The sequence below is a fragment of the Oryctolagus cuniculus genome, chromosome 7 (assembly GCF_051225735.1).
Source record: "Oryctolagus cuniculus isolate XC-2025 breed Fujian yellow rabbit chromosome 7, ASM5122573v1, whole genome shotgun sequence".
Taxonomy (NCBI): domain Eukaryota; kingdom Metazoa; phylum Chordata; class Mammalia; order Lagomorpha; family Leporidae; genus Oryctolagus; species Oryctolagus cuniculus.
The window spans coordinates 79,288,345-79,311,638 of NC_142873.1; the positions used below are offsets into that span (position 1 = coordinate 79,288,345).

The following is a 23,294-nucleotide window of genomic DNA, read 5'->3' on the forward strand; positions in this document are numbered from 1 at the left end:
ATGGAAAGGTAGAGGAATAATGCAAGTGCCTGGGCCCCTGCATCGATGTAGGAGACCAGGAAAAAGCTTCTGGCTCCCAGTTTCAGCCTGGCCCAGCCCTCGCCACTGTGGCCATTTGGTGAATAAACCAGAGATAGAAGACCTCTCTCTTTTTTTTCCCTTTCTCTGTCTGTAACTCTGCTTCTCAAACAAATAAATCTTTAAAATTTAAAAGAAAACAAAAAGAAACAAAAAAACAAGGCATGGGGGGAACAGCCGAGACTCAAACAGGTTTTCATACGGGATGCCAACAGCTTAACCTGCTGTGCCACAATGCCAGGCCCTCTTTTCCTGATATTATGGATGAGGAAACAGGGAATGATTAAGAAACTTAACCATGATTATACAACTTGAATTACCCAAATATAAGCCAACATTTGATCTATGACATTCTTGTTTAAATTTGTAAGTGATCCATCTAAATTCTTAGTATTTTATAACTCTGTATTTAAATAATGATTATTAGGCGAGAGCATTGCAATGCAGTAGTTCAAGCTGCTACTTGCAAGGCTGCAGCCCACACTGGAGCACCAGTCTGGGTCCTGGTCGCTCCATTTCCAGTCTAGTCTGTGAAGGCAAAAGAAGGTGGCTCAAGCACTTGGGCCCTGCCACCCATGAGGGAGACGTGGATGGCAGACCAGGCTCCTAGCTTTACCTGGTCTAGCGTTGGCTGTTATGGCCATCTGAGGAATGAACCAGCAGATGGAGGATCTTTGTGTTTGTATGTTTGTCTTTCCCCCTTCTCTGTTACTCTGCCTTTCAAATAAATAAATAAATAAATCTTATTCAAAAATGATGATTATTAGCTATAAAGACGTTTCTCTCTATATTTAAAAAAAAAAAAGACAATCTTCAGACCCGACAATAGCATTTCAGCATTAGTTTTAGGATCTTTTGGTGCAGAGAACAGTGGCAAGTTGGGCCCTTTTATCAGTATAGCACTAAGGTCACATCCACTGAAAATAGTAACGGTAGCTATGATGTATTAAGTGCCTGCTACAAGAACATTGGTAGGCTGCAGGAAACCTGGCTCCCAGGCCACAGTCAAGGCAATCCTTTCTTGGGTGATCGTCAAACTTGTGATCGAAACTTAGCAGACTGTGTAAGTGGGACCTTTGTACTAAAGAGCGGGCATGGTTAGATGCAGGACTTTTGGACATCTGCTGCCTATGAGGGATTTTCAATTTGGTTCTAGTCATTACGCATACACACACATACAGGGGAAAACTGTACCTGTAGCTTACCTTTCCTTACTCTTTCCTTACCGCCCACAACTTGTTCTTCCTGTGGCATTTGAGACAGTTTCTGCATAAACAACTTCTCTAGAGTTTGTGCCATAAGAACAATGTCATCTCCAGGCTGGAAAATACATTAAATCCATCATAAGGACAACATGTTTGGTCTCTCTTTTTTTTTTTTTTTTTTTTTTTTTTGACAGGCAGAGTGGACAGTGAGAGAGAGAGACAGAGAGAAAGGTCTTCCTTTGCCGTTGGTTCACCCTCCAATGGCCGCCGCGCCCGGCGTGCTGTGGCCAGCGCACTGCGCTGATCTGATGGCAGGAGCCAGGTACTTATCCTGGTCTCCCATGTGGTGCAGGGCCCAAGCACTTGGGCCATCCTCCACTGCACTCCCTGGGCACAGCAGAGAGCTGGCCTGGAAGAGCGGCAAGCGGGACAGAACCTGGTGCCCCGACTGGGACTAGAACCTGGTGTGCCGGCACCGCTAGGTGGAGGATTAGCCTAGTGAGCCGCAGCACTGGCACATTTTTGTAAATCTTAAACTTTCTGCTTAGAAGTCTTAGAACCTTACTGAGAAAAAATAAAGTAAATAACAAAGCAGCAGCCTGAAGCAAAGAACACTTACTTCTAAGGTTGGTATCTTGGGAATATCACTCAACTTCATTTAAAAATGTTAAGAGTGAAAAGGGACCCTTTGGAACAGCTATTAAATTAAAATGAAGTTGACAATGGTAATGATAACCACAGATACAGATTTTTTTAAAAAGTTCACATTAGCCAAATAGTTTTAAATCCTTTATACATATAAGATGGCACTGGTAGTTACTTTAGTTACTTTGAGAATCAAATTAAAACTGTTACATTTCAGAGTCACTAGTGATTGTGAATAACCTAAATGCCGAAAACTTAGATTTCTCATATTTAAGTGGGATATAAGCTTTAATAATTAGATACTGGGGAGGGCATTTAGCACAACAGTTGTCACTTGGTATGCCCACATCCCATGCTGGTTCAAGGCCCTGCTTCTCCACTTCTGATCAAGCTTTCTGCTAATGCATGCCTTTGGAAGCAGCAGGCAATGGCCAACTCGTTGGTCCCTGCCACCCATGAGGGGAACCTGGATTGAGTTCCAGGCTCCTGGCTTTGGCGAGGCCCAGCTTTGACTGTTGGGGGCTTTTGGGGGATGAACCAGAGGACAGAAGACATATATATAATCTCTTATCTCTATCTCACTGTGTCTTTCAAAAAATGAAAATAAAAATTGAATAAAATATTTAGATATGATAGAAGAGCTTGAGAAGGATTCAGCACTCCTCTGCGGGATTTTATATGTAGTTCCACAGGAGCAGTAAGTGGAAGAAAACTCAAGCACACAAATGGATAAGAGCCAAGGTGGAGATTGCTTAAAATGTCCACCAACATCCATATAGGCTAAAAGCAAGTATACAGTAGGATATATCCATGTGTCTCATCTTTAAATCAACTTGTCATGAAGTTTAGAAATACACAATTTATTTGCCTTCTTAGATTATGGCTGGGGACTCATACCATAAAATTTAACCATTGATTAGTGTATAATAAATTAGCCATTCAGCTTATAACTAAAATTGTAGGAATTCAGTAAAACATTCTGAAATACTTTACATGTAGAAACTAGCTATTATTCGTATTTTATATCTTAAAACATAATAAGCCATTACAACTATTCAGGCAAAAATAATAGATTCAATAATTACTGACATGGGAAAATTATGAAATTCAGAGAAGAGACATTATTCTTCAAATTATTTAAAACTCCCCAAATTAAGACTTCAAATCTGAGATCAGCACACTCTTTTATACATGTAAATAGTATGTATAAATACATTTAGAAATGTATTAACAAAGAACTAGCAAGGCTACTCTGAGGTTTACATACCTTGTTATATAAATAGCAATTTGAGAACATGGTATTGAAGTCTTCTATGCATTCTGAAGCCTTCACATAATATTTATTCTCCAAGCGCTTCTTAATTGTATTTAAATCCATTGGGCTTTTTATAATGGTATAATAGTCCTGTGGTTTTGAAGAAATCCAAAATGTCATAAGAATAAATTTACTACAACTACTACACAAAGAAATTTCATAAACTATACACTTTAATTAGAGCAGATGAATACCTTTAAAGAACCATAATCTGGAAACCAGAACCACTAGCAATGGGAAACAAAGGTGATTCCTGTGGCAATATTTTTCAGCAGGGAAAAGAAAGCCAATAGGGACTAATGACGCATTTAAGAGAACTTTCATGGAAAATAAAAATGGAAGGACATGAGGAAAAAGAAACTAGTATTTACGCATTCTGGAAGAGCCTGAGTAAACTCCCAGCTGCACTACTGACTAGCTACACATTACAAAGTAGTCAGCGGTTCTGTTCCTCGGGAACTAAATGCTCCCCAAAGACCTGAAGTTGAATTCCACATGTTACACCACTCAATCTGCAACAAGCTATCAAGAACGACTCAAGGAGGGAACTTCTGTGACTACCTTGCATCACCTGCTCAACTGACATATGCTATCACAAGTAAACATACACTATGATCTACCCAAAGCTCTCAAAAGAAGACTGTTAATCTCCAGAAAAGTAACAATTTCAATTATGGGTAGAAATATTCATTGGGATATTCTTAATTATGCTTATTTTGTTTGATTTAGTGTTACTAAGGTATTTATTAAGTTAAATATATTTGATATCAGAGACTATTTCTTACAGAGTTGGACTTAATCTTTCTTGTTTAATTAGTATAACTGTAAGACATACTTACAGGCAACTTGAGCTTCACAGCATCCACGGGCTGTTGAAAAGGCCAAGAGAAACTGTGCTTCCACAGAGCCTTTAGGACAACTTTCTGTAGATACTGCAGTTGATTTGTCAGCCGCCCATTTTTCTTAGTGTTTATAAACTCTGGTGGAGGAGGGTTGACAAGGGCTATTTGTCGACTTGGCAGAGACATTTTTAACTGCTTCCAATCCCGATATCCAAATGTTGTCTACACGTACACGTCCTGAAAGAGAAAAGGCCCAGTGCCTAAGAAGCACTACAGAAGTGGTTCCTGTGGGAGCTGCACAGTGGTACTCAAGAGACACAGCTGCCATATCTTAAAGCACATCACAGTTAAGGGGCGGGGGCGGGGAGGGGGACTCCAAAGGATGACTAAAACGATTTTAAAAAATACAAACCTTTTTCTATACAAGTTGTACAAGTTGTTTCATTATGTATGCCTTACTTAGTCTTAGATGATTTAAATTATTTCAACATTTCACAGTATTTCTTTGTCTTTGAAAAACACAATTTGAGCTCTTAGCAGGAAAAGTCTATAAATTCCTATTAAAAAGAAATTACAGGGAATGTCATTAGCTATTAGTATATAAGTATTCTGCAACTGTTAATTCAATGAAGGGAGAAAATAAAGGATTTTTCTGGCTAATTTTAAAAGCCAATTCATTAGAAAAATGTCAAGGGGTAACATGCTATTCTCTGGCATATATTGCTACATGTAAAATCTTAAGGCAGGCATTTGGCCTCGTACCTAAGATGCCAATGTCCCATTATCTGAGGGCCTAGGTTTGATGCCTGATCTCCTGCTAATACATGTCCTGGGGAGCAGCAATGATGGCTCAAGTGATTGGGGTCCTGCCATTCACATGGGAGATCTGGATAGGGTTCCAGGATCCTGGCTTCTGCTCTGACCCAACCTCAGCCCTTATGGGCATTTGGGGAGTGAAACAGTGGATGGGAGCTCTGCCTATCTCTCTCTATATTTACTTAAACAAATAATATATTACCTTAAACAAATACTTTTAAATTTCATGAGTATTTCAGAAAGAGAGTGTCTGAAACAATATTCCTAGACTACATTACCTTTGGGATAAAAGAGCAAAGAGACTATCAACGGACACACAATATCTCAAGTTCATCAGCAAGATGAAAAGTATGGTCAACAAATGAATTGTCCACTTTTAGAGACTGGCATTAGTACACCACAGCATGTCTTTGTTTACATTGATAGTGTCAGTTCTTAACCTTTTATTGCACATCAATCATTCAATTGAGATTAAATATATTTGAAAATATTCTATCTTAACCATTTTTTTAAAAAAGATTCATATATTTATTTGAAAGAGATCTTCCATCCACTGGTTCACTCCAAGATGGCTGCACTGGCCAGGGCTGAGCAGGCCAAAGCAAGGAGCTTCATTCGGGTTTCCCATGTGGGTAGCAGGGTCCTAAAAGCTTGGGCCATCTTCCACTGCTTTCCCAGGCCATTAGCAGGGAGCTGTATAGGAAGTGGAGCAGCTTTATCCACTGCAACATAATGCTAGCCCATATCCTAACCAATTTTTTTAAGTATACAGTTCAGTAAACTTTTTTTTTTTTAATTTGACAGAGTTAGCAGTGAGAGAGAGAGACAGAGAGAATGGTCTTCCTTCCCTTTGGTTCACCCCCCCAAATGGCCACTATGTCCAGAGTTACGCTGATCTGAAGCCAGGAGCCAGGTGCTTCCTCCTGGTCTCCCATATAGGTGCAGGAGCCCAAGCACTTGGGCCATCCTCCACTGCTTTCCCGGGCTACAGCAGAGCTTGTCTGGAAGAGGAGCAACCAGGACTAGAACCGGCGCCCATATGGGATGCCGGCGCCGCAGGCAGAGGATTAACCAAGTGAGCCTTGGCGCCGGCCCCCAATATTTTTTTTTAGAGATTTATTTATTTATTTGAAAGAGTTACACAGAGAGGAGAGAGAGAGAAAGAGAAAGAGAGAGAGAGAGAGAGAGAGAGAGAGAGAGAGGACTTCCATCTGCTGGTTCACTCCCCAATTGGCCACAAAGGCTGGAGCTATGCCGATCTGAAGCCAGGAGCTTCTTCCGGGTTTCCCATGTGGGTGCAGGGGCTCAAGGACTTAGGCCATCTTCCACTGCTTTCCCAGGCCATAGCAGAGAGCTGGATGGGAAGTGGAGCAGCTGGGTCTCGAACCAGTGCCCATGTGGGATGCCGGTGCTTCAGGCCAGGGTGTTAACCCACTGTGCCATAGCACCAGCCCCAGTAATAATATTCATATTTTTATGATATTAAACTCTGGGAAATATTTCATCCTGCAAAACTGAAACTTTATATCCATGAACCTACACTTTACCCTTTGTTCCCCCCTGGCAATCAATCTGTTTTTGGTTGTGTATATTCATGTAATTCCCTTTATCCATTTATCCAGATGGTCCCTTGGGTTGCTGTCATCTCTTGATCATTGTGAAGAGTGCTCTTATAAATATGGATGTATAAATTTCTCAAGACCCTGTCTTCAATTCATTTAGGCTCACATACCCAAAAGTCACAAGTGGAATTACTGAATAATTGGGCAATAATATCTCTAATTTTTTGAGGAATCGCAACTCTTTTCATAGTGGCTGTATCATTTTAAATTTCAACCAACACTTTTTTTTTTTTTGTTTTATTAGTAGTCACCCTAATGCATGAGGTGTGGATCATTTTTAAAAATACTAGTGGCCGGGGGCTGGCACTGTGGCACAGTAGGTTAATCCTCTGCCTGCGGCTCTGGCATCCCACATAGGCACCAGTTCTAGTTTTTGGGCTTTTCCCCTCTGATCTAGCTCTCTGCTATGGGCTGGGAAAGCAGAAAATGGCCCAACTACTTGGGCCCTTGTACCTTCATGGGAGACCCAGAAGCAGCTCCTGGCTCCTGGCTTGTGATCAGCGTAGCTCTGGCCATTGTGGCCATTTGGGAGTGAACCAGTGGATGGAAAATCTTTCTGTCACTCCGTCTCTCTATAACTCTACCTGTCATATAAAGAAAATCTAAAAAAAAAAAAAATAATAATACTAGTGTCCAGACCTTAATGTTTGGAGACAGGCCTCAGCACATCATTGTTTTTGTTTTAAGTTTTCTGGTGCTGTGGATGTGCAGCCAGGGTTGATTACCACTATGCTGACATTAACTAACTGGAGGTGACTGTCAGTGCTATAATTTATTCCATCTTATGTTTTCACTTTTCATTTCACACACGTGAAACAGAACAATTAATAAAAGACAATAAGATGGAGGGGCTGGCGCTGTGGCACAGCAGTTTGAAGCCTTGGTCTACAGTGCTGACATTCCATATGGATACTGGTTTGAGTCTCAGCTGCCCCACCTCTGATCCAGTTCCTGGATAATGTGTCTTGGAAAGCAGTGGAGGATGGCTCAAGTCCTTGGGTCCCTGCATCCATGTGGGAGACCCAGAAGCAGCTCCTGGCTTTTTGCTCCAGCCTGGCTCAACCCAGGTCATTGCAGCCATCTAAGGAGTAAACCAGTAGATAATAGATCTCTCTCTCTCTCTCTCCATCTCTAACACTGCCTTTTAAATAAATTTTTAAAATGGAGATATTTCAGGGTATTACAACTAAACTAAACTGTCTCTCACCCTAGCTTTGTATTTTTTTTATTTAATATTTATTTATTTGAAAGTCAGAATTACACAGAAAGGTCTTCCAAATCTGTTTCAGTCCCCAGTTGGCCACAACAGCCGAAGCTGTGCTGATCTGAAGCCAGTAGCCAGGAGCTCCTTCCAGGTCTCCCACAAAGCTGCAGGGGCCCAAGGACTTGGGCCATCTTCCACTGCTTTCCCAGGCCATAGCAGAGAGCTAGCTTGGAAGTGGAGCAGCTGGGACTCAAACCAGCGCCCATATGGGATGCCAGCACTGCAGATGGCAGCTTTACCTGCTAAGCCACAGTGCCAGCCCCCTGCTTTGTATTTAAAACTAGCCTCATCTAGGGTGTCCCAATACTGTACCTTCCATCACCCACAAAGGCTAACCACATGCTGACTTCTGACACACAGATTAAGTTGTTGCCATTGAAGTTCATTTGTTATGTATTATATTTTAATCTATTTCCTTTCCTCAACATTATATTTGTGAGATTCATTCATGTTTCTGCTTAAGGAGGTTGTTCATTTTCATTGCTGTATATTTTACTGTAGAATTATTACTAGAATTACTGCTGGGTTATATGGATATGTTCAAATCTAGTAGTACTAAAGAGTTTGCCAAATTATTGTACCTATTTATATATACACAGGTACACACACCCAGGAATGTTACTCAGCTGCAACAAAGGAGGAAATTCTGTCATTTGCAATAACATGGGCAAACCTGGAAGACTCACTGAAATAAACTTAAGACAAATATAGTATGATCTCACTTGTATGTGGAATCTAATAAAGTCAAAATACATAGTAACATAATAGAATGGTGGTTGCCAGCAGTTGTCTGTATGTCTGGCAAGAGGGGATTATTAACACTAACGGGAGATGTTGATCAAAGGGGACAAACTTTTAGTTATAAGGTGAGCAAATTCTGAAGATCTAATGTATGCCATATGTAGTGATGGATGCATTCATTTCATTATGATAATAACGATACAATGCATAACTATTTCAGATTATCACTCCACACCTTGAATAATATAATTATTGTCAAATATTTAAAATTAAGAAAGTTTACACAATTTATTTTCTGCTTTGTCTTATGGTTTCTTTTTTACAGTTACTTCTTTAGCTGGAATTGACTTGCTTCATGCTCTAATCAATGCCTTAAATTTTTCTTAAAAAATCCTTCTCAAACAAAAACTTGCACACACACATATCTTTCAACAGCTTTATTTATAATCGCCAAAAAGTGGAAGATGTCCTTTAGTAGGTGAATGGATAAATCAACTGTGGCACATCCATGCAAGGCACTGGAAAGAAACTAGCCACCAGGTCAGGATAATACATGCAGGAAATGTGAATGCATATAACTAAGCCAAAGAAGCCAATCTGAAAAGGCTACAATTGTACGATTCCAACTGTATGCCATTCTAGAAAGCTATGAAGGCAGTAGAAAGATCAGTAGTTGAGAGGGGTTTGAGGAGGAATGGATGAATATGCAGCAGAGGATTTTTAGGGCTCTGAAACTACCCCGTTTCATGCAAAATTTAAGGTAGCTACTCCCCGACAGGTGAACCCTAATATGAATCGTGGACTCTTGGAGATACTGATGTGTCAATGTAGACACATTGATTGTAACAAATGTGGTGCAGCACAGCTGTTCGTCGTGGGGGAGGCTGTTTTTGGGAGCAGAGGGGAGGTAAGTTCAGTCTATACTGGGTAAGGACAGACTGAAAACTCCATACTTTTGGCTCAATTTTGCTGGGAAGCTAAATTCCTCTAAAAAAATAGTATTTAAAACAAACAAACCAAAGAAACCAAAAGAAAAAAACAAAACCCCTCTCCTGTTATCTGCTTGATTAATTTTTTTAAATTTTATTTATTTTTTTGGACAGGCAGAGTTAGTTAGAGAAAGGTCTTCCTTTGGTTCACTCCCCAAGTGGCCGCCACAGCTGATGCATAGTGCCAATCTGAAGCCAGGAGCCAAAGTGCTTCCTCCTAGTCTCCCATGCGGGTGCAGGGCCCAAGCACTTGGGCCATCCTCCACTGCACTCCCGGGCCACAGCAGAGAGCTGGACTCGAAGAGGAGCAACCGGGACAGAACCGGCACCCCAACCGGGATTAGAACCCGGGGTACCAGTACCGCAGGTAGAGGATTAGCCCAGTGAGCCATGGCACCAGCCTATCTGCTTGATTACTAACATAAAATCTTTTCACCAAGGGTTTTTTTTTTTTTTAAAACACCTATCCTGCTTTTCCAACTCTTTTGAAACTTACTGCCTCAAATCATTCAACCCTTGAAACAACCCAAATCCTCACTAATCTTTCTCAGTTCTCTCTTCACAGTATTTAACATGGCTAAATACAATTGTACCTATATAGGTTTTTGCCAAAAATGTTTAACTGAATATAATCAACTTTGAGACTTCTTTTTCATTTAACAAGAGAATTCAGCAACTGTTATTGTGCTGTCCAATATGAAAACTCCTGACCATATGGAATTATTTAAATTATCCAAAATTTAAACAACACTTATCAACACTTCAAGAGCTGAATAGCTGCATGTGGCTATTATACAAGAAACAAGCAGGCATAGAACATGGCAATCTTGGAAGAAAAGTTCTATGGCACTGGACTAGAATAAATGAAAGGAAGCAGACAAATCTAGATTAAGGGATAGTCTACAGTACAAAAGGCGTATCTTTTAGAATTCATGGCCATGAGCACTGGTTCGAGTCCTGACTACTACACTTTCAATCCAGCTCCTTGGTAATGTGCCTTGGAAAGCAACTTAAGGTGGCTCAAGTGCTTGGGTCCCTGTCACCCATATGGGATATACCCGGATGGGGTTTCTTGGTTCCTGGACTGGTCCTGGACCAGACCTGGTTATGGCTATTTCAGGAGTGAACCAGTGGATGGAGATCTCTTTCACTCTTTGTACCCCTTTCTCTGTAACTCTGCCTTTCAAACACATAAATAAGTCTTTAAAGAAAAAAGCCTTTGTTATTTATTTGAAAGACTGAGTTACAGGGAGAAGTAAGAGAGAGAGAGAGAGAAGTCTTCCATCCACTGGTTCATGCCCCAGATGGCCACAATGGCTAGAGCTGAGCTGATCCAAAGCCAGGAGCCAGGAGCTTCACCCAGGTCTAACATGGGCACAGTTGCCCAAGGACTTGGGCCATCCTCTGCTGCCTTTCTAGGCACATCAGCAGGGGGCTGGATCGGAAGTGGAGCAACTGGGATTTGAACCAGCACCCATATAGGATGCTGGTGCTGCAATTCAGGGCTTTAACCTACTGCGCCACAGTGCCAGCCCTCTACCATCTTGATACAATGGTGGGTCATAAACAATTAGGAAGTGTCAGAAGTAATTTGTCATTTATTTAAACAGAGTTACATTCACACCAGTAACTATGCCTCAAGTCCACAGTTACTCATGTTTGCAGAGTTGTCATTTTATTGTTATTCTGCTTTCAAAACTATTTTGCCCATGGATATATTTCTAAAATGAAAGATGTTGTGGGCAGACAAAATTTCATGTAAAGAATATAATGGGAGGTTGTTACCATTAGTCACCATTGTTCAAAGACAATGTATCATGGATGACAAGGCAGAGTTCTTATTTCCTTTGAAAAACCATCTCATAATAGTGTAGCCATCCCCTTGTCAAACCATTCTATGATTCCATGCATAAATTGCCTGAAAAATCATTCCTTTGCCCACTCAGAAACTCATACAATAATCTTGGAAATTCTAGAAAACTTTTTAAAGATAAGGCATCATAGAAAAAAGTTTGAATTGACATCCAGGTGACATGAAATTCTGAAAAAAATTATATACAAAGTTTCATACTGTTCTATCCTTGTTCTAAGAATTGCATCTTTTCAAAAATAGTCTTGTTTTTTGTACCCAATTCATCTTGGAAATTTCTCAGAGCAGTTCATACATTACTGCCCTTTTTTTTTTTTTTTTTAATTTTTGACAGGCAGAGTGGACAGTGAGAGAGAGACAGAGAGAAAGGTCTTCCTTTTGCCGTTGGTTCACCCTCCAATGGCCGCCGCGGCCGGCACGCTGCGGCTGGCACATCGCGCTGATCCGAAGCCAGGAGCCAGGTGCTTTTCCTGGTCTCCCATGGGGTGCAGGGCCCAAGCACTTGGGCCATCCTCCACTGCACTCCCTGGCCACAGCAGAGAGCTGGCCTGGAGGAGGGGCAACCGGGACAGAACCTGGCGCCCCGACTGGGACTAGAACCCGGTGTGCCGGCGCCTCAAGGCGGAGGATTAGCCTGTTGAGCCACAGCGCCAGCCATGCCCATTTCCTTTTAAGAGGTGCATATCATTCATCTGGGGATGCAGCTACATGGATATTAGGGTTAATGTCAATATCTCTCTAAATACATCTTGGCATATACATGTCCAAACCTATGGATATATCCCATATATCCACTGCTTTGAAGTTTTTCTAGATCTTCAGTTGTTTCCCAGGGGCTATCCCAGCTATGGCCACCAATAATGCACATGAGTAAAATTTGAAACTTCTAAGAAAATGATGGCCTTTGAGGTGGTTATGAATATTTCAAAGTCATCCCTTACGACCAAAGATTTTTCTGAAATGTATACATAGGCTAAAAAAATGTTTCCAAAATATTACAAGAAAGCATAAAGGTTCACTTCTAATTATAGGAACACTTGAGTCCAGCTTCTTCAACAAAGGTTTCCTCCTCTCAAAAACATCTTTTTTCAAATTGCTCCGTCATTACTAACCACAATAGAGCAGATATTAAATTGTGCTACTCTACATGTCTACCGGAGTTAAGAGAATTGAGGAGGCTTTGAAGACTGTTTAAAAAATATCCCATCTACTTCAGTAATTGGCAGAGTGGGTTACTGCGCCGTGTGTGCTTGGCATGACACAGTGGGTCTCACACATGCACAGAGCGGTACAGGGAGAGCCTGGACTCTAAGGCTCGGAAAGGATGAAACTAACAGGCCCTGTGATGAGCTCAGCTATTTACTCCAAACTGCATCATCCAATGAGCAGCCTCCCAGTTAAGGGAGAAAATGTGTCCTTGAAGATTAGAACAGGCTTTGGTTAAGGTCAAAGAGGGAAACCTTAGAAAATGCAAATTATTCACAACAATTCAACCTCCTGCACTGCTCCTCCCTTCAGCCTGGAGTCTTAGAGTGAAGGGCCCTTCCTGTTTACAACTCTTCCAGGAACTGTGGGACACCACCCAAAGACCCTTAGCTGCTGCTTTCCTGCATCAACTTTTATTGCTACTGTTTTAGTTGAATGCCTGAGAAAATAAATATACTCTGTATTGTTTAAGAACAAAGACTAATAGGATTGGACTGCTGGAACAGCTGTGTTTTCCTAGCGGTTTATGGGATCAACTTCCTTTGGTTTTTATGTTGTACATTTGTGCATCCTTCCAGCATCTTGAGTAATCTGGAGGGTGCCCAATACAAGCTCTGAATCTTCAACACTTCTATGCTAGCTTCCTTCCACATAAACTTCCTCACAAAATTCTTCCCTTAGGATGGCCCAAATGCTTGGGCCCTGCCCTGGCATGGGAGACCAGGAGGAAGCACCTGACCCTGGCTTCAGATTGGCACAGCAACGGCCGTGGCGGCCATTTGGGGGTGAACCAACAGAAGGAAGACCTTTCTGTCTCTCTCTCTCACTGTCTATAACTCTCTCTCTCTCACTGTCTAACTCTGCCTGGCAAAAAAAAAAAAAAAAAAAAAAAATCTTCCCTTAATCCTATTTTCTCCTCACAGCCTCATGCTTCTGTTCCTCATAGCCTCAGGCTTCTGTATCTCACCCCAGGGCATCTTAAAGAACTGTCTTGATTTCCCACTTCTCTCCTGGCTTTTCCCCACTGCCCTGTAACCTCCCTTTATGTTAACACTTGGGGGCCAGCACTGTGGCACTATGGGTTAAGCCACAGCCTGTAGCATGGGCATCACATATGGGTACCGGTTCACTTCCTGGCTGCTCCACTTCCCATCCAGCTCCCTGCTAATGTGCCTGGGGAAGCAGTGGGAGATGGCCCAAGTGCTTGGGCCCCTGTACCCACATGGGAGATGTGGAACAAAGTCCTGATTCTCCCAACTCTGGTCATTGTGGCCATTTGAGGAGTTAACCAATGGATGGAAGATCTCTGTGTAACTCTTTCAAAATAAATCTTTTAAAAAACAAAACAAAAAAAAAGGTTAGCACTTACCATACTTAGGTATTAAATCCAAAGGATTCTTTTTAAAATCTTATTTGACTTCTCAGCAATACCTGTCTCTAGATTATTATTGTGACTCTCTTAAAACTCCTCTGGTTTCCAGGATACCATTTTCCAAATTCCATTAGTTCACTTATTAAATATTTACAAAGCATTGACAAGCAGGCCAATCAAACTAGGCTCTGAGCTAGACTATTTTTCAAGACTTGTAAACTGGTAATTACAATAGAATATATAAGTAGCATATGACAGAGATGGGCCTACAGAGCAAAGATACCCAAGGGAGGGGTGGAGCGGACTTCTTAATCTTTTTTAATCTCATTCCCTGCTAATCTTTTCGGGCCCCCAGGGCTCTCCCTCTTATCATCCTTTTCTCCCGATTTCTGATCCACACATCTGTCCAATGCCAGTCTTAGCCACTCTAAAATATCAAATACCTCCACACTAACGTTTGGCTGCTTAACACAAATAGAGTATTCTGGACATTTATGGTGTTCCTATTTTCCATCCCCAAACCACTGCTTCTGTTAGCTGTCACTTCCCACAAGAATTAACACGATGGTCATGTTCTAAATTTTGCTTAGCACCTTGCCCATGGTCATACAACAGGCCACTGTCCTTCATGACAGACAAACCGAGTTATAACCACCTTGGCCATCTCACTAAAATCCTCTATTGCCACTGCACCAACTCCCAACATGGAGCCAGTCACTCGAAAGTCTTTCAGTTTTCAACTGTCCCATGCTACTTCGTGCATACAAGTCCATGCCTTTGAAACATTCTTGCCTGGCTTCCTTCTCTACTCTTTAGCTTAGCTTCCATTTGTCCCGCCAGAGCCAGCAGAGTACTCCTCCACTGTGGAGCCCCGGCATTCTCTTCCACTCACCCAGCCCTCCCCCACGGACCCCATGGCACCCTATACTCACCTCTACCTGAATTCTTATCACAAGCCAGCGCCTGCCCCTCGTCCTGGAGCACCCAGAAAAGGGTCCAACAGTTCCGAGGGCTTAACAAAGCTGGAGACTGGGCAAATGAATCAAGGACGGGATTTCCCAGTCCCAAACGGTTAACACCCAGAAGCTGTTCAAGAAAAATGCCACAGCAGCTGCCTACTTTGCTTTCTGCACTTGACAAAGACAGCACAGACGCCAATCCACCAATTCAAGGTCCTCTTAAGGACCTACAACAACCAAGAGTTTATTCCAGGATGGGAGGAAGCAATTTGACAATTCAACGCCCTTCTCCTCAACGAAACCTCCTCCTTCCCACCCTTCCCTGCGCAAAACACCGGCATTTTAGAGTTGGGGGGCGGGGGGGAGGGAACAAAACAAAAGGCCCAGTGGGGCTACAATCTTGCAGTTGGTAAGGCCAAAGCAAAGCAACCAGCGGCTCACCTGGGCTGTGGACACCCATCAGGAGGACTTCCCCAACGGCCTTGCACGTTGCACAATGCCGATGGGGGAGGGGAGAGGCGAAAAACCGTTGTTCCCCCAAGGGCTTACCTCGACCCCAGCCCGGACTGTACCCCCGTAAAGGATATATTACCTCTTAAGAAAAGGACTTCACGGGATCGTCCCTGGCAGACTGCACAAGATCAAGCGGTGCAGGGCAGCCGTTCTTCACGGACGCTCGCCGCCAGCCCTCGCCGAATGGCTGCCACTTGAGGGCTGCGACAGGCGCTTTTATAGGAGGCGCGCCGCCGGCCGCCCGCCCATTGGCCTGCGTATGTCACGTGGTCGCTGCTGAAGTCTCTAAGCTCCGCCTAGAGGCTGTGGGGCAGACAAGGGTGGTTCCCGCGCCCAGCGCACGCACGTGAGCTGGGCGCTCCCTGAACGCCCACACCCTGCTGGGAGCTGTAGGGCTTGGGTGGAGGAGCGCCGCCCTGGAGGCTTTTGCTGTGAGAACAACTTCACTCATCCCAAACGTCTGGGGCTGTTATTTGGGCGATTGGGAGTTTTCCCGCTTTCCTCCATCGCTCTCCGTATCTCCTGTCTCTTGCAACGAGTGCTTAATAAATACGAGGTAGCAGCTGAGGCTGGAGCCTGCAGGAGCTCATTGGTTTGAAAGGGGCACTTAAGAGCTGGTTTCACAACAGCTGCGTGGTAATAGTGATTTAGGACTTGAGGCATCGTAGCGGTTACCTCCCAGGGCTTTACAGATAACTTGAAATTTGCTAACAAGTAGCAGACCGCTGTGTCTAGCACAGTAGTGGCCTTGAGGATCCAGTTTCACACAATGCCTTGGAATTCTTAGTGCTCAATTCTGGATGGATGGGTGGATGGGTGAGTGGAAGGAGAATACAGCTGACGGAGCAGCTCCTGAGTCAAAAGCAATCTCCAAGTTTGCTGAAGCAGGAATAGGGTGTAATTAGCAAGTGGGCCCGTCTACATCACCTCGATGTGTCAGTGTTCACCAGAATCAGCACCTACCTGCTTATGACACACAGCTGCCCAACACACCGGGGTAGGCAGGCTTAAAAAAAAAAAAAAAAAGGCCGGCACTGCAGCTCACTGGGCTAATCCTCCGCCTGCGGCACCAGCACCCCAGGTTCTAGTCCCGGTCAGGGCGCCAGATTCTGTCCCGGTTGCTCCTCTTCCAGTCCAGCTCTCTGCTATGGCCCGGGAGTGCAGTGGAGGGTGGCCCAAGTGCTTGGGCCCTGCACCAGCATGGGAGACCAGGAGGAAGCACCTGGCTCCTGGCGTCAGATCAGTGCAGTGCATCAGCCATAGTGGCCATTTGGGGAGTGAACCAACGGAAAAAGGAAGACCTTTCTGTCTGTCTCACTGTCTAACTCTGCTTGTCAAAAAAAAAAAAAAAAAATTGTGTATTTGAGAGGTAGAGTTACAGATAGAGAGAAAGGTCTTCTATCTGCTGGTTCACTCCCCAAATGGTTGCAATGGCCAAAACTGGACCCATCCAGGAGCCAGGCACTGCAGGCAGAGGGCTAGCCTACTCTGCCACAGCGCCAGCTCCATGAGCAGGCATTTTTAATGTTAGGAAGGAACTTCTGGGGCCGGTGCAGTGGCATAGCGGGTAGAGCTGCTGCCAGCAGTGCCAGCTTCCCATGTGAGTGCCAGTTTGAGATCCAGCTGCCCCTCTTCCAATCCAGCTTTCTGCTATGGCCTGGGAAAGCAGTAGAAGATGGCCCAAATCTTTGGGCCCCTGCACCCGCATGGGAGACCCGGAAGAAGCTCCTGGCTCTTGGCTTTGGATTGAACACAGCTCTGGCCGTTGTGGTCAATTGGGGAGTGAACCAGAGGATGGAAGACCTTTCTCTCTTTCTCTGCCTCTCCTCTCTCTCTGTGTAACTCTGACTTTCAAGTAAATAAATAAATCTTAAAAAAAAGAAAGTTGTGCCTGACTGAACATGCACACTTTTTTTAAAAAAAAAAAAAAGGAATTTCTACTAAATAACAAACACAAAAAAACCCACTAAGGCTTCTCTCTGCCATTGGTTCTCAGGAGGACAGACAAAAATTTAAACAGGGATTATTGGTTTGATTGCCTTTGACCTTCCTTAAGCCTTTCATCACGTATGGGTCACACCCTATGTCTGCACTCTCCTACCAGAATAATAGGATTTTAGACAAAAGACCAGAACATGGAAATCTCAACCACCAAATCCTGTCTCTTCAGGACAGTCTTTGATGATCAGGTTGCTTGGGCAGCAGGCCCTTCTAGTTCTTCCAGAGTAAGTCACTTGGGGGTTGGAATAAGAAGCTCCTTTTTTTTCCTAGACTTTTTATAATTATAGCATTTATAAGCAGAAACAGTACAATCATCAAAGACTGTCCCTGAAGAGACAGGTTTTGGTGGTTGAGATTTCCATGTTCTGGTCTTTTGTCTAAAATCTTATTCTGGGAGAAGGTAGGACAGTGCAGACATAGGGTGTGACCCATACGTGATGAAAGGCTTAAGGAAGGTCAAAGGCAATCAAACCAATAATCCCTGTTTAAATTTTTGTCTGTCCTCCTGAGAACCAATGGCAGAGAGAAGAAGCCTTAGTGATTTTTTTAAAGATTTATTTTATTTATTATTTGAGAGTCAGAGTTGCACAGAGAGAGGAGAGGCAGAGAGAGACAGAGAGGTCTTCCATCCACTGGTTCACTCCCCATATGGCCGTAAGAGCCGGAAATGCAACGATCCGAAGCCAGGAGCTTCTTCCCAGTCTCCCACATGGGTGCAGGGGCCCAAGGACTTGGGCTATCATCCACTGCTTTCCCAGGCCATAGCAGAGAGCTGGATAGGAAGTGGAGCAGCCAGGTCTTGAACCAGCGCCCAAATGGGATGCCGGCACTTCAGGCCAGGGCATTAACCTGCTGTGCCACAGCACCAGCCCCCTTAGTGATGTTTTAAAAAGCTAAATCTCGTCGTGTCACCCACCCGTGAAACCTTTCCATTTCCACTGCTTTTAGAATAAAAGGCAGGGGCTGGTGCTGTGTTGTAGCCGGTAAAGCTGCTGCCTACAGTGCCAGCATCCCATATGGCCTGGGAAGGAAGTATAAAATGGCTCAAGTCCTTGGGCCCCTGCACCCACGTGGGAGACCCGGAAGAAACTCCTCTGGCTCCTGGCTTTGGATCAGCATAGCTCCAGCCGTTGCAGCCAACTGGGGAGTGAACCAGCAGATGAAGACCTTTCTCTCTCTGCCTCTCCTTCTCTCTGTAACTCTGACTTTCAAATAAATAAATAAATCTTAAAAAAAAAAAAAAGAATAAAAGGCAAAACCCTTAAGATGAGCTACAAGACCGTGACTTATAAACCTTCAGCTCCCACCAGGCCTGCAGTCTACACTTCAGCCCTCCCTGGTGTCCTTTCTCTCTGGGCTTCTACAATTGGCTTCTTGCCTCTCTTCTCTCCCACACTCATTCCTCAGGTCTCAGGGGAGTCACTGCCTTAGGAAAATAGCTCTTCCTGTTACCCACTTTCATTGCAATCTAACAGGAAGTACTTGTTACAGTTGCAAGGGTAGTGAGCACTACATTTGGTGTCTACTTCCCCAGCTAGATAGTAAGCGCCATGAGTGCAAAATATCAAAAGCCTTTAAAATGTGTTATCAGTGAGTGCATTACCTTTTGATCCTGCCCCAAATATAAGGACTGTGGCAAATCAGAGTTGAATTAAGGGGTAGGTGAGAAGTTGGGTGGGGGAGATAAATGAGACCAGATCTGAAGTTAAAAGACAAAAATTTTTATTTGTTTGAAAGGCAGAGCACCAGAGAGAAGGAGATACAGAGAGAGGAAGAGATATCCCATCTGCTAATTCACTCCCCCAAAAAACCGCAATGGCCCAGGCCGAGTCTGGCTGAAGCCAAGAGCCAAGAACTCCATCTGGGTCTCCAGCACCTGGACCACCTCCTGCTGCTTTCTTAGCTTTCTTAGCAGGGAGTTGAATTAGAAGTAGAACTGGTTCTTGAACCAGTGCTCTGATCATGGGGTGCCAGAGGCTTTACCCCCCTGTGGCACAACACTGGCCCTATTAGTTCAGCTTTAAATGTAATGAGTTCAGGGGCTGGCGCAGCAGGTTAACACCTCGGACTGAAGCAACGGCTTCCCTTTTGGGCACTGGTTCAAAAACCTGGCTGCTCCACTTCCAATCCAGCTCTCTGCAATGGCCTGGGAGGGCAGTGGAAGATGGCCCACTGCACCTGCGTGGGAGACCCAGAAGAAGCTCGTGGCTCCTGGCTTCGGATCGGTGCAGCTCTAGCCGTTGCAGACAATTGGGGAGTAAACCATCTGACGGAAGACCTCTCTCTCTTCCTCTCCTTCTCTCTCTGTGTAACTCTGACTTTCAAATAAATAAATAGAGGTAATGAGTTCAAGATCCTTGTGAGATATCTGGGTAGATATTTTAAGATCAAAATACAGTCTAGCGTGGGTACTGTGGTAGAGGGGGGTTAAGCCGCCTCCTGCAACACTGGCATCCTATATTGGAGTACCAATTGAAGTCCCAGTTACCCTGCTTCCGACCCAGCTCCCTGTTAATGCATATGAGAAGCAACAGATGATGCCTCCAGTACCTAAGTCCCTGCCAACCACATGGGAGACCTGGATGAATTTGCCAGCTTATGGTTTTGGATTGGCGCTGGCCCAGCCTCAGCTATTGCAGCCATTTGGGAAGTGAGCTGGTGAATGGAAGCGCTCTCTCTCTTTTTCTCTCTGTGTAACTCTGCTTCTCAAATAAATAAATAATTTTTAAGAAAATAGTCTAGGCTGAACATAGCAGAAAAGGGCAGGAAGAAGATTTGAAGAAAATGAGAAAGGTTTGAAATAATTATGTTATAGAATAGAAAAATTGAATGGGGAAATATGTTAGTAAGACATTTTTTAGCTAGTTTAGACCCAGAAATTGGTGACTATTTGTGGAGAAATAAAATAGTTGCTTTTAACTAACATTTGAGACTGCTAGGGATGTGTAACAGGAAAATACTGAAAGTGGGCGATGGGCATTTGGCACAGGGGTTAAGACAATGCTGGGATAGCCTGCCTCTTGTATGATTGCGTGTTTTTTTGTGTGTGTGTGTTTTTTTTGTTTGTTTGTTTGTTTTGTTTTTTTAAGATTTTATTTACTTGACAGGTAGAGTTACAGTGAGAGACAGAGAGAAAGCTCTTCCTTCCGTTGGTTCACTCCCCAAATGGCCGCAACAGCCGGAGCTACACTGATCCGAAGCCAGGAGCCAGTTGCCTCTTCCTGGTCTCCCATGCACTTGGGCCATCCTCCACTGCCTTCCCGGGCCATAGCAGAGAGTGGGACTGGAAGAGAAGGCACTGGGACTAGAACCCGGCACCCCTATGAGTTGCCAGCACTGCAGGCAGAGGATTAACTTACTGTGCCACAACACCAGCCATGGATTGTGCGGGTTTAAGTCCTGGCTCCACTTCCAACTGTAGTTTTTTACAAATGTGCACCATAAGGAGACAGCAGGTGATAACTCAGGTATCTGGGTCCCTGCCATCCACATGGGAGACCTGGATAGAATTCCAGGCTCCTGGATTAAGCCTGGTCCGGCTCTGGCTGTTGTAGGCATTTGGGGAATAAAGCAGAGATGGATTTATGAAATAATTATTTATTTTTAAATAATTAATTATTTAAAAGTTACTAAAGGGCGGGTACTGTAGTGTAGTGGGTAAAGCTGCCACCTGCAGTGCTCATTCAAGACCCATCTGCTCCACTTCTGATCCAGCTCTCTGCTATGGCCTAAGAAAGCAGTGGATGATGGCCCAAGTCCTTAGGCCCCTGCACCTCTGTGGGAGACTCAGAAGAAGCTCCTGGATTCTGGCTTCTGATCAGCACAGCCAATTGGAGAGTGAATCAGAGGATGGAAGACTCTCTCTCTCTTTTTAAAAATTTATTTGATGGTCAGAGTTACACAGAGAGGAGAGGCAGAGAGAGACAGAGAGGTCTTCCATCCACTGGTTCACTCCCCAGTTGGTCGCAACAGCCGGAGCTGCACCGATCTGAAGCCAGGAGCCAGGAGCTTCCTCCTGGTCTCCCACATGGGTGCAGGGGCCCAAGGACTTGGGCCATCTTCCACTGCTTTCCCAGGCCATAGCAGAGAGCTGGATGGGAAGTGGAGCATCTGAGTCTCGAACTGGCGCCCATATGGGATGCTGGCGCTTCAGGCCAGGACGTTAACCCACTGCGCCACAGCACCGGCCCCCTCTGCCTCTCCTTCTCTCTGTATATAACTCTGACTTTCAAATAAATAAATAAATCTTTTAAAAAATTTGCCTAAAAATATTGATAGTGACTGAAGACCATACTAAGATCAAGATACTACAGGGCTATTCTATGACATTGTAATCATTGGAAATCATTGTAATTATGTTTTTTTAAAGCATCATGTATTGATCTATATAGTATACATTATAGTTTAAACCATGATATTGCATGAGCATAACTCAAGACGTGTGAAAGTTTCCATCCTTCATTCTAGTATTAGATTCAAGAAAAGGAGACCTCATCTTTCTGATCTCCCTAGCAACAACAGATTCACAAGTGTCCCTAAAACTCGGAGTTAAAGACAACTGGTTCTGTGTGGAAATTGAGAGGCAATATTTTACATAGATGGAAGATTTACAAAAATGGAAGATCAATCTTTCCTCTGTTGCTAACTCCAAAAGTCAGTTCTCATAGGGTCTTTCTTTCTTTCCTTTTTAAAGATTTATTTATTTATTTGACATGCAGAGTTTCAGAGAGGCAGAGGCAGAGAGAGAGAGAGAGAGAGAGAGAGAGAGAGAGAGAAAGAGAGAGGTAGGTCTTCCATCTTCTGGTTCATTCCCCCAAATGACTGCAACAGCTCAAGCTGGGCTGTTCTGAAGCCAGGAGCCTGGAGCTTCTTCCAGATTTTCCACATAGGTGCAGGGGCCCAAGGACTTGGGCCATCTTTCACTGCTTTCCCAGGGCAGAGCAGAGAGCTGGATCGAAAGCAGAGCAGCTGAGACTCGAACCCTCACCCATATGGGATGCCCACACTACAGGCGGTGGTTTTACCCACTACACCACAGGGCTGGCTCCTCATTGGATCTTTCTTAATCCTCTGTCCTCACTGTCAAAATGCTGTGGTGCTGAGTCCTGGGGGCTCCCTGTTTATGGACCCTCGGCAGTACATTCACTGTTGAGAGTTAGCTATCTGCTCTTGGCTCTCAAACTTATTCATCTGTCCTGCGCCTTATTCCTGAACTCCAGACTCATTTACCCAACTGCCTACAGGCTATCTCCACGTGGAAGGTCTCAGGACCACCTTCATTTGTCCAAACCCAAGCTCCTGTCTCCCTTCAAACTGCTCCACCCTATCTTCCCATCTCAGTAAAGGGCAGCTCTAATCTTATAGGGCAAACATTTCAGCCATCTATTCTTTCATCTAATATCCAATCAACTCAGCCAATCAAGGGAAGAAGGATTGGATTCCTCAGCAAATGTTTACAGCTACATTAAAATAAAAAAAGAATCCAGGGGCTGGTGTTGTGGTGTAGTAGGTTAAGCTGCCACAGGTGATGTCAGCAGCTGTTATGAGCACTGGTTTGGCTCTGGGCTGCTCCACCTCTGATCCAGCTCCCACCAGTGTGCCTGGGAGTTGGGTCCCTGCCACCCATGTGGGAGACCTGATAGGTTGTAGGGACCCAATTACTTCAGCCATCACTACTGTTTCTCAGGGTCTGCATTAGCAGGAAACTGGAATCAGGAGCCAGAGCCGGGACTGAAACCTAGGCATTCAGACACAGGATGTGGGCATCCAGACAGTAGCCTAACTGCCAGGTCAAACACTTGCCCCTCCATTAAAAAAAAAAAAAAAAGAAATTGAGTATTTAAAAATTTATTTTTT

At 44.0% G+C, this 23,294-nt stretch overlaps 1 protein-coding gene and 1 long non-coding RNA gene across 7 annotated transcripts in view; one reads left to right on the top strand and one right to left on the bottom strand.

Annotated features, from left to right (window-relative positions):
* Positions 1 to 16,440, bottom strand: part of BRDT (bromodomain testis associated) — a 45,040-nt gene extending 28,600 nt beyond the window's left edge. Inside the window, exons 1-6 of one of the 6 annotated variants that reach the window (XM_089337066.1) lie at positions 15,517 to 16,440; positions 14,898 to 14,994; positions 4,498 to 4,642; positions 4,083 to 4,322; positions 3,196 to 3,333; positions 1,284 to 1,398 (exon numbers count right to left, since the gene is read on the bottom strand). In XM_089337066.1, coding sequence (XP_089193192.1) covers positions 1,284 to 1,398; positions 3,196 to 3,333; positions 4,083 to 4,271 — 442 coding nt within the window. In that variant the 5' untranslated portion in view covers positions 4,272 to 4,322; positions 4,498 to 4,642; positions 14,898 to 14,994; positions 15,517 to 16,440. Of the gene's footprint in view, positions 1 to 1,283; positions 1,399 to 3,195; positions 3,334 to 4,082; positions 4,323 to 4,497; positions 4,643 to 14,897; positions 15,052 to 15,516 lie in introns of all 6 variants that reach the window. The other 5 variants (XM_089337065.1, XM_017346092.4, XM_089337068.1 and 2 more) reach the window with 5 other exon arrangements.
* LOC138850605 (uncharacterized) overlaps positions 1 to 23,294 on the top strand; it is a 132,381-nt gene that overhangs the window by 47,440 nt on the left and 61,647 nt on the right. The gene's annotated exons all lie outside the window — the stretch shown is intronic.